This window comes from Euprymna scolopes, chromosome 6, assembly GCF_053919585.1.
Source record: "Euprymna scolopes isolate OS-2025 chromosome 6, ASM5391958v1, whole genome shotgun sequence".
Classification (NCBI taxonomy): domain Eukaryota; kingdom Metazoa; phylum Mollusca; class Cephalopoda; order Sepiida; family Sepiolidae; genus Euprymna; species Euprymna scolopes.
In genome coordinates, this window is record NC_136487.1 from 113,225,673 (window position 1) to 113,237,701 (window position 12,029).

Sequence of the window (12,029 nt, forward strand, 5' to 3'; positions counted from 1 at the left end):
ACTTTTCCAGATAGGTAGAAGAGTAACTTATCTTGTCTTAACATTTACTTGTTTGATTTTTTTTTTTTTTTTTACCACAATCGAATTGTAAAACAAACCTTTTATTTGTTTTGGACCTCTTTTTCGTTTTATTGTCTATATTACAAAATTTGCTTATCAAAGATAGGAGATAATGCCTGGAAGGGCGCACATCTGAGACATGAGCCACACGGAAAAATCTCGTAAGCGCCAAGGTTGTCTCTTAGTTTGATCGATCGCCGCAGCAGCGTTTGTTGGCAAGGGAGATAACTACATTTGCACCGTAAAACAGAAACTAATCTCTTTTTAACGAAACTAACACATTTGAACACCGATAACACTTTAATGATACGTCGCATGTATTTCAATGTAATATTTTAAACTAAAGTGTGTTTACATTATGCGTTGCTACACAGTCGTCTCACACGTTTGCTGGTAGTTTCTTGTCGTCCATCTTAAGCGGCCCTATCGACGACAGCATCGTCGAATATGAAAGCGATCATCACGATGCCGGCAATCTTCCCGTTTGTTGTCAATGCCTGTCTTTCAGCCATCGGGATTTTCTTGTCGCACAAACTCATCCAGAAATGCAAGGAAATGTTCATAAAATCACACTTATTCGGAATCGACATGAGCAAGAAAAACAGCAAGAAAATGTGAGTAAAAAATAAATAAATAAAACGCATCTTCGATCGCCGGTTAAAAAGAAAGTCATTTCTGTTTTTCTACTCGTAATTATTTTACCATATCGCCAATATTTCAAATCAAGTCATAAAACTTTAAATCACGAAAATAAATAAATAAATGTAAAAATTATTTTATTCTTTTTTTATGATAAAGTATCATTATCAGTCGAGTTTTCGTTTTAATATGGTTTGGTTTTCATATTTCACTTTTATTTAAATTTTACAAACTAAATTAGTTTCTAAAACTTAGTTTAATACCCTCCCCATATTATAAATGGCTTTCAAAATAATAGCGTTATTATTTCAGGACGGTATCAAAAATGCACAAGTACCTTAAATTGTTAGGTGAAAGTACAGAATAGTTACAAAACTCCCTCCCCTTCCTCATCTTAAGAATGATTTTTCCAAATAATGACGTTATTATTTTAGCACGGTAGTATAAGAACATAAGTACCAAAAAAGTAGGTACTTCTGGAGAGTGCTAGTTTTTAGATAAAATTTTCAAGTTTAGTATCTTTTGTTAACGAAATTGTAAAGTGAAAGTACAGAATAATTAACAAAGGCCGTCCGGCGTCCCCCATCCCATGTCATTAATGAGTTTCTAAATAATAACGTTATTATTTCAGCATTGAAATCTTTTGGGTGCCTATTTCTTACAAGTACTTTTGATTTTTGGGTGCCTATTTCTTACAAGTACTTTTGATTTTCATTTTTAGTTGGATCCGAGAGGATGGCCCACTTAAAAGTAACCCGCATACCGAAGAATGCCAGCAAGGCAGTGAAATTATGTACGTGTTCATGGTTAGTTGCTCACTTTAAATAAGACTAATAACGACAAAGCAACATAATTGGCCTTCGGGACAGAAATCCTTCACGACTGAGATAATTTTTTATTTTTGTTCCTTTTCTCCACGTTAAAAAACGACCCTGGTGTTTAACTCTGTCCCGTGGGGAGGCATTGTAAATAGGAACATATTCATCATACGACACAAAAAATATTGTGACTGATATCAGGATATTGTCAAATTTCGCTCTTTGCCCCCCCCCCACGTTGCCAACAAAAAATATTATTTGGGTGAGATTATATGTAAATAACGTCGAAATACCATAAAATTAAATAAATAAATAAAAATATTTTAGACTTTTAGTGGGGTCCACTTTGCTATATAAATTTAATATTAAATAATCGTCCAGTTTGTAATCACTAGGGCTATGACAACAGAATATTCTTATCATTGTTTTAACTCTCGAGTATATATTCGACACAGTTGATCAACCGAGAACCACATCATTCTATATATATAAGATATCAACGGATGCACACTCGAGTCAAAACCATGAAAAGAATATGCTGTTGTCCTAGCCCTAGTAATCACATAGCGTAGGACAGAACGAATAACTATTTTTATTTTTTGTATTTCCAAGATGGCGGTCGTTTTGAAAACGAGCTCCATTTTGGAAATACAAAAATATTTACTCGTTCGATTCTATGCTGTGTGGTCAAGCATAGAGTGAATGTTTTACGTTATATTTATATAAAAGTAAAGTGATCCCTCACTGTAAATTCTTCTTCTTTTTTTTTTCTTAACTTTTTCAGTTATTTTCACGATGTTGACGTGTAATTACCCAGAAAGAATAGAATCCCATTTTAATGTTTTCACCGACAATGGTAAACTTTTAGTAAAATTAGTCATTTTAGACTAAATACAAATTAAATATTTCTAGTTTTAAAAAATATTTTCACTTTTGTTAAATTTCACTTGGTATTTTTTATGCCTATTATACATTGCCACGTTTGGGTTAGTGCACCAACAACTCGTCTCCCTCTCTTGAACAGTGTGCAAAATAGTCTCTAACCTAATAAGTTCTATGCTGTTCATGAACCTCCAGAATCTGTTGCATTGCTGCATGCCTTTGCTTGTTTTAGAAGTAGTTTCATAAAATGTGCTCTCACAAATTTACTGCCCTTCAACTCTCCCACACTAACCCAACTAGCAGCAAAATACCATCCCTTCACTGTAGAGGTCCACAGATGCTGCAAAACTTTTTAATTAAATAGCTTCTTTTCTTGGATCATTCGCCTTTGGAATTCTCTGCCTGTTCCCTATTATCCTCAACAATAAAAACATGCCAAAATTTAAATTTAAATCCACAACTCCCGACTTAGGATACCTCTTCCTTTTAAATCTGATCCTTTACCACAATAGCTCTTCTGTTTCAGTGAAAATATGCCTGGTTTGGTGTGAATAATAAAACATTGAAAAAAAAACAAAAAACAATTACCATCAATGATTGGTTAGTAAACCGATTTGTTTACACAATATGATAGGTTTGCACTCCAAGTGATACAATATGTTTGCACGACTACCAATACCATAGCTTTGCATGGCCAGTAATATAATAGTTTGGCATGGCCAACAATATGATAGTTTGGCATGGCCAACAATATGATAGTTTTGCATGGCCAGCAATATGATGGTTTGGCATGGCCAGCAATATGATAGTTTGGCATGGCAAGCAATATGATAATCTGGCATGGCAAGCAATATGATAGTTTTGCATGGCCAGCAATATGATAGTTTGGCATGGCAAGCAATATGATAGTTTGACATGGCCAGTAATATGATAGTTTTGCATGGCCAGCAATATGATAGTTTGACATGGCAAGCAATATGATAGTTTGGCATGGCCAGTAATATGATAGTTTTGCATGGCCAGCAATAGGATAGTTTGGCATGGCAAGCAATATGATAGTTTGACATGGCCAGTAATATGATAGTTTTGCATGGCCAGCAATATGATAGTTTGACATGGCAAGCAATATGATAGTTTGACATGGCCAGCAATATGATAGTTTTGCATGGCCAGCAATATGATAGTTTGGCATGGCAAGCAATATGATAGTTTGACATGGCCAGTAATATGATAGTTTTGCATGGCCAGCAATATGATAGTTTGACATGGCAAGCAATATGATAGTTTGGCATGGCCAGTAATATGATAGTTTTGCATGGCCAGCAATAGGATAGTTTGGCATGGCAAGCAATATGATAGTTTTGCATGGCAAGCAATATGATAGTTTGGCATGGCCAGCAATATGATAGTTTGGAATGGCAAGCAATATGATAGTTTTGCATGGCAAGCAATATGATAGTTTGGCATGGCCAGCAATATGATAGTTTGGAATGGCAAGCAATATGATAGTTTGGCATGGCCAGCAATATGATAGTTTGGAATGGCAAGCAATATGATAGTTTGGCATGGCCAGCAATATGATAGTTTGGAATGGCAAGCAATATGATAGTTTTGCATGGCAAGCAATATGATAGTTTGGCATGGCCAACAATATGATAGTTTGGCATGGCAAGCAATATGATAATCTGGCATGGCAAGCAATATGATAGTTTGGCATGGCCAGTAATATGATAGTTTGGCATGGCCAGCAATATGATAGTTTGACATGGCAAGCAATATGATAGTTTGGCATGGCCAGCAATAGGATAGTTTGGCATGGCAAGCAATATGATAGTTTTGCATGGCAAGCAATATGATAATCTGGCATGGCCAGCAATATGATAGTTTGGCATGACCAGCAATATGATAGTTTTGCATGGCCAGCAATATGATAGTTTGGCATGGCAAGCAATATGATAGTTTTGCATGGCCAGCAATATGATAATCTGGCATGGCAAGCAATATGATAATCTGGCATGGCAAGCAATATGATAATTTTGCACGGCCAGCAATATGATAGTTTTGCATGGCCAGCAATATGATAGTTTTGCATGGCCAGCAATATGATAGTTTGGCATGGCAAGCAATATGATAATCTGGCATGGCAAGCAATATGATAATCTGGCATGGCAAGCAATATGATAATCTGGCATGGCCAGCAATATGATAGTTTGGCATGACCAGCAATATGATAGTTTTGCATGGCCAGCAATATGATAGTTTTGCATGGCAAGCAATATGATAGTTTGGCATGGCAAGCAATATGATAGTTTGGCATGGCAAGCAATATGATAGTTTGGCATGGCAAGCAATATGATAGTTTGGCATGGCAAGCAATATGATAGTTTTGCATGGCCAGCAATATGATAATCTGGCATGGCAAGCAATATGATAATCTGGCATGGCAAGCAATATGATAATTTTGCACGGCCAGCAATATGATAGTTTTGCATGGCCAGCAATATGATAGTTTTGCATGGCCAACAATATGATAGTTTGGCATGGCAAGCAATATGATAATCTGGCATGGCCAGCAATATGATAATTTTGCACGGCCAGCAATAGGATAGTTTTGCATGGCCAGCAATATGATAGTTTGGCATGGCCAGCAATATGATAATCTGGCATGGCCAGCAATATGATAATTTTGCACGGCCAGCAATATGATAGTTTTGCATGGCCAGCAATATGATAGTTTGGCATGGCCAGCAATATGATAGTTTGGCATGGCAAGCAATATGATAGTTTGGCATGGCAAGCAATAGGATAGTTTGGCATGGCAAGCAATATGATAGTTTGGCATGGCAAGCAATATGATAATCTGGCATGGCAAGCAATATGATAATTTTGCACGGCCAGCAATATGATAGTTTTGCATGGCCAGCAATATGATAGTTTTGCATGGCCAACAATATGATAGTTTTGCATGGCCAACAATATGATAGTTTTGCATGGCCAGCAATATGATAGTTTGGCATGGCCAGCAATAGGATAGTTTGGCATGGCAAGCAATATGATAGTTTGGCATGGCAAGCAATATGATAATCTGGCATGGCAAGCAATATGATAATTTTGCACGGCCAGCAATATGATAGTTTTGCATGGCCAGCAATATGATAGTTTTGCATGGCCAACAATATGATAGTTTTGCATGGCCAACAATATGATAGTTTTGCATGGCCAGCAATATGATAGTTTTGCATGGCCAGCAATATGATAGTTTGGCATGGCCAGCAATAGGATAGTTTGGCATGGCCAGCAATATGATAGTTTTGCATGGCAAGCAATATGATAGTTTGGCATGGCAAGCAATATGATAGTTTGGCATGGCCAGCAATAGGATAGTTTGGCATGGCAAACAATATGATAGTTTTGCATGGCCAGCAATATGATAGTTTTGCATGGCCAGCAATATGATAATTTTGCACGGCCAGCAATATGATAGTTTTGCATGGCCAGCAATATGATAGTTTGGCATGGCCAGCAATATGATAGTTTGACATGGCAAGCAATATGATAGTTTGGCATGGCCAGCAATAGGATAGTTTGGCATGGCAAGCAATATGATAGTTTGGCATGGCAAGCAATATGATAATCTGGCATGGCAAGCAATATGATAATTTTGCACGGCCAGCAATATGATAGTTTTGCATGGCCAGCAATATGATAGTTTGGCATGGCAAGCAATATGATAATTTTGCACGGCCAGCAATATGATAGTTTTGCATGGCCAGCAATATGATAGTTTTGCATGGCCAGCAATATGATAATTTTGCACGGCCAGCAATATGATAGTTTTGCATGGCCAGCAATATGATAGTTTGGCATGGCAAGCAATATGATAATTTTGCACGGCCAGCAATATGATAGTTTTGCATGGCCAGCAATATGATAGTTTGGCATGGCAAGCAATATGATAATTTTGCACGGCCAGCAATATGATAGTTTTGCATGGCCAGCAATATGATAGTTTTGCATGGCCAGCAATATGATAGTTTGGCATGGCCAACAATATGGTAGTTTGGCATGGCCAACAATATGATAGTTTTGCATGGCCAGCAATATGATAGTTTTGCATGGCCAGCAATATGATAGTTTTGCATGGCCAACAATATGGTAGTTTGGCATGGCCAACAATATGATAATTTTGCACGGCCAGCAATATGATAGTTTTGCATGGCCAGCAATATGATAGTTTTGCATGGCCAGCAATATGATAGTTTTGCATGGCCAACAATATGGTAGTTTGGCATGGCCAACAATATGATAGTTTTCCATGGCCAGCAATATGATAGTTTTGCATGGACAGCAATATGATAGTTTGGCATGGCAAGCAATATGATAGTTTGACATGGCCAGCAATATGATAGTTTTGCATGGCCAGCAATATGATAGTTTTGCATGGCCAGCAATATGATAGTTTGACATGGCCAGCAATATGATAGGTTGGCTTGGCCAGCAGTATGATAGTTTTGCATGGCCAGCAATATGATAGTTTTGCATGGCCAACAATATGATAGTTTTGCATGGCCAACAAAATGATAGTTTGGCATGGCCAGCAATATGATAGTTTGGCATGGCCAACAATATGATAGTTTTGCATGGCCAGCAATATGATAGTTTGGCATGGCCAGCAATATGATAGTTTTGCATGGCCAACAATATGATAGTTTGGCATGGCCAACAATATGATAGTTTGACATGGCCAGCAATATGATAGTTTTGCATAGACAGCAATATGATAGTTTGGCATGGCAAGCAATATGATAGTTTGACATGGCCAGCAATATGATAGTTTTGCATGGCCAGCAATATGATAGTTTTGCATGGCCAGCAATATGATAGTTTTGCATGGCCAGCAATATGATAGTTTGACATGGCCAGCAATATGATAGGTTCGCTTGGCCAGCAGTATGATAGTTTGGCATGGCCAGCAATATGATAGTTTTGCATGGACAGCAATATGATAGTTTGGCATGGCAAGCAATATGATAGTTTGACATGGCCAGCAATATGATAGTTTTGCATGGCCAGCAATATGATAGTTTTGCATGGCCAGCAATATGATAGTTTGACATGGCCAGCAATATGATAGGTTGGCTTGGCCAGCAGTATGATAGTTTGGCATGGCCAGCAATATGATAGTTTTGCATGGCCAACAATATGATAGTTTTGCATGGCCAACAAAATGATAGTTTGGCATGGCCAGCAATATGATAGATTGGCATGGCCAGCAATATGATAGTTTGGCATGGCCAACAATATGATAGTTTTGCATGGCCAGCAATATGATAGTTTTGCATGGCCAGCAATATGATAGTTTGGCATGGCCAGCAATATGATAGTTTTGCATGGCAAACAATATGATAGTTTGGCATGGCCAGCAATATGATAGTTTTCCATGGCCAGCAATATGATAGTTTTGCATGGCCAGCAATATGATAGTTTTGCATGGCCAGCAATATGATAGTTTTGCATGGCCAACAATATGATAGTTTTGCATGGCCAACAATATGATAGTTTGGCATGGCCAACAATATGATAGTTTGGCATGGCCAACAATATGATAGTTTGGCTTGGCCAACAATATGATAGTTTTGCATGGCCAACAATATGATAGTTTGGCATGGCCAACAATATGATAGTTTGGCATGGCCAACAATATGATAGTTTGGCTTGGCCAACAATATGATAGTTTGACATGGACAAAAAATATGATAGTGTGGCATGGCCAGCAATATGATAGTTTGGCATGGCCAGCGATATGATAGTTTTGCATGGCCAACAATATGATAGTTTTGCATGGCCAACAATATGATAGTTTTGCATGGCCAGCAATATGATAGTTTGACATGGCCAACAATATGATAGTTTTGCATGGCCAACAATATGATAGTTTTGCATGGCCAACAATATGATAGTTTTGCATGGCCAACAATATGATAGTTTTGCTTGGCCAACAATATGATAGTTTTGCATGGGCAACAATATGATAGTTTTGCATGGCCAGCAATATGATAGTTTTGCATGGCCAGCAATATGATAGTTTTGCATGGCCAGCAATATGATAGTTTTGCATGGCCAGCAATATGATAGTTTTGCATGGCAAGCAATATGATAGTTTGACATGGCCAGCAATATGATAGTTTGGCATGGCAAGCAATATGATAGTTTGGCATGGCCAGTAATATGATAGTTTTGCATGGCCAGCAATAGGATAGTTTGGCATGGCAAGCAATATGATAGTTTTGCATGGCAAGCAATATGATAGTTTGGCATGGCCAGCAATATGATAGTTTGGAATGGCAAGCAATATGATAGTTTTGCATGGCAAGCAATATGATAGTTTGGCATGGCCAGCAATATGATAGTTTGGAATGGCAAGCAATATGATAGTTTGGCATGGCCAGCAATATGATAGTTTGGAATGGCAAGCAATATGATAGTTTGGCATGGCCAGCAATATGATAGTTTGGCATGGCAAGCAATAGGATAGTTTGGCATGGCAAGCAATATGATAATCTGGCATGGCCAGCAATATGATAGTTTGGCATGACCAGCAATATGATAGTTTTGCATGGCCAGCAATATGATAGTTTGGCATGGCAAGCAATATGATAATCTGGCATGGCAAGCAATATGATAATCTGGCATGGCAAGCAATATGATAATCTGGCATGGCAAGCAATATGATAATTTTGCACGGCCAGCAATATGATAGTTTTGCATGGCCAGCAATATGATAGTTTTGCATGGCCAGCAATATGATAGTTTGGCATGGCAAGCAATATGATAATCTGGCATGGCAAGCAATATGATAATTTTGCACGGCCAGCAATATGATAGTTTTGCATGGCCAGCAATATGATAGTTTTGCATGGCCAGCAATATGATAGTTTTGCATGGCCAACAATATGATAGTTTTGCATGGCCAACAATATGATAGTTTTGCATGGCAAGCAATATGATAGTTTTGCATGGCCAGCAATATGATAGTTTTGCATGGCCAGCAATATGATAGTTTTGCATGGCCAGCAATATGATAATCTGGCATGGCAAGCAATATGATAATTTTGCACGGCCAGCAATATGATAGTTTTGCATGGCCAACAATATGATAGTTTTGCATGGCCAGCAATATGATAGTTTGGCATGGCCAACAATATGATAGTTTGGCATGGCAAGCAATATGATAATCTGGCATGGCAAGCAATATGATAATTTTGCACGGCCAGCAATATGATAGTTTTGCATGGCCAACAATATGATAGTTTTGCATGGCCAGCAATATGATAGTTTGGCATGGCCAACAATATGATAGTTTGGCATGGCAAGCAATATGATAATCTGGCATGGCAAGCAATATGATAATTTTGCACGGCCAGCAATATGATAGTTTTGCATGGCCAACAATATGATAGTTTTGCATGGCCAGCAATATGATAGTTTGGCATGGCCAACAATATGATAGTTTGGCATGGCAAGCAATATGATAGTTTTGCATGGCCAGCAATATGATAGTTTTGCATGGCCAACAATATGATAGTTTGGCATGGCCAGCAATATGATAATCTGGCATGGCCAGCAATATGATAGTTTTGCATGGCCAACAATATGATAATTTTGCATGGCCAGCAATATGATAGTTTTGCATGGCCAACAATATGATAGTTTGGCATGGCAAGCAATATGATAATCTGGCATGGCCAGCAATATGATAATTTTGCACGGCCAGCAATATGATAGTTTTGCATGGCCAGCAATATGATAGTTTGGCATGGCCAGCAATATGATAGTTTTGCATGGCAAGCAATATGATAATCTGGCATGGCCAGCAATATGATAGTTTGGCATGACCAGCAATATGATAGTTTTGCATGGCCAACAATATGATAGTTTTGCATGGCCAACAATATGATAATTTTGCACGGCCAGCAATATGATAGTTTTGCATGGCCAACAATATGATAGTTTGGCATGGCAAGCAATATGATAATCTGGCATGGCCAGCAATATGATAATTTTGCACGGCCAGCAATATGATAGTTTTGCATGGCCAGCAATATGATAGTTTGGCATGGCCAGCAATATGATAGTTTTGCATGGCAAGCAATATGATAATCTGGCATGGCCAGCAATATGATAGTTTGGCATGACCAGCAATATGATAGTTTTGCATGGCCAACAATATGATAGTTTTGCATGGCCAACAATATGATAATTTTGCACGGCCAGCAATATGATAGTTTTGCATGGCCAGCAATATGATAATCTGGCATGGCCAGCAATATGATAGTTTGGCATGACCAGCAATATGATAGTTTTGCATGGCCAGCAATATGATAGTTTTGCATGGCAAGCAATATGATAATCTGGCATGGCAAGCAATATGATAATCTGGCATGGCAAGCAATATGATAATCTGGCATGGCAAGCAATATGATAGTTTTGCATGGCCAGCAATATGATAATCTGGCATGACCAGCAATATGATAGTTTTGCATGGCCAACAATATGATAGTTTTGCATGGCCAACAATATGATAGTTTTGCATGGCCAACAATATGATAGTTTGGCATGGCAAGCAATATGATAGTTTTGCATGGCCAGCAATATGATAATCTGGCATGGCCAGCAATATGATAGTTTGGCATGACCAGCAATATGATAGTTTTGCATGGCCAGCAATATGATAGTTTTGCATGGCAAGCAATATGATAATCTGGCATGGCAAGCAATATGATAATCTGGCATGGCAAGCAATATGATAATCTGGCATGGCAAGCAATATGATAATTTTGCACGGCCAGCAATATGATAGTTTTGCATGGCCAGCAATATGATAGTTTGGCATGGCCAGCAATAGGATAGTTTGGCATGGCAAGCAATATGATAGTTTTGCATGGCAAGCAATATGATAATCTGGCATGGCCAGCAATATGATAGTTTGGCATGACCAGCAATATGATAGTTTTGCATGGCAAGCAATATGATAATCTGGCATGGCAAGCAATATGATAATCTGGCATGGCAAGCAATATGATAATCTGGCATGGCAAGCAATATGATAATTTTGCACGGCCAGCAATATGATAGTTTTGCATGGCCAGCAATATGATAGTTTTGCATGGCCAGCAATATGATAGTTTTGCATGGCCAACAATATGATAGTTTGGCATGGCCAGCAATATGATAATCTGGCATGGCCAGCAATATGATAATTTTGCACGGCCAGCAATATGATAGTTTTGCATGGCCAGCAATATGATAGTTTGGCATGGCCAACAATATGATAGTTTGGCATGGCAAGCAATATGATAATCTGGCATGGCAAGCAATATGATAATTTTGCACGGCCAGCAATATGATAGTTTTGCATGGCCAGCAATATGATAGTTTTGCATGGCCAGCAATATGATAGTTTTGCATGGCCAACAATATGATAGTTTGGCATGGCCAGCAATATGATAATCTGGCATGGCCAGCAATATGATAATTTTGCACGGCCAGCAATATGATAGTTTTGCATGGCCAGCAATATGATAGTTTGGCATGGCCAGCAATAGGATAGTTTGGCATGGCAAGCAATAT

At 38.3% G+C, this 12,029-nt stretch overlaps 1 protein-coding gene across 4 annotated transcripts in view; it reads left to right on the top strand.

The window, feature by feature from the left end:
• Positions 1-284: 284 nt before the first annotated feature.
• Positions 285-12,029, top strand: part of LOC145277881 (UDP-N-acetylglucosamine--dolichyl-phosphate N-acetylglucosaminephosphotransferase-like) — a 63,381-nt gene continuing 51,636 nt past the window's right edge. The window contains exons 1-2 of one of the 4 annotated variants that reach the window (XM_080129870.1): positions 285-674; positions 1,421-1,492. In XM_080129870.1, coding sequence (XP_079985996.1) covers positions 508-674; positions 1,421-1,492 — 239 coding nt within the window. In that variant the 5' untranslated portion in view covers positions 285-507. Of the gene's footprint in view, positions 675-1,420; positions 1,506-12,029 lie in introns of all 4 variants that reach the window. The other 3 variants (XM_080129872.1, XR_013868235.1, XM_080129871.1) reach the window with 3 other exon arrangements.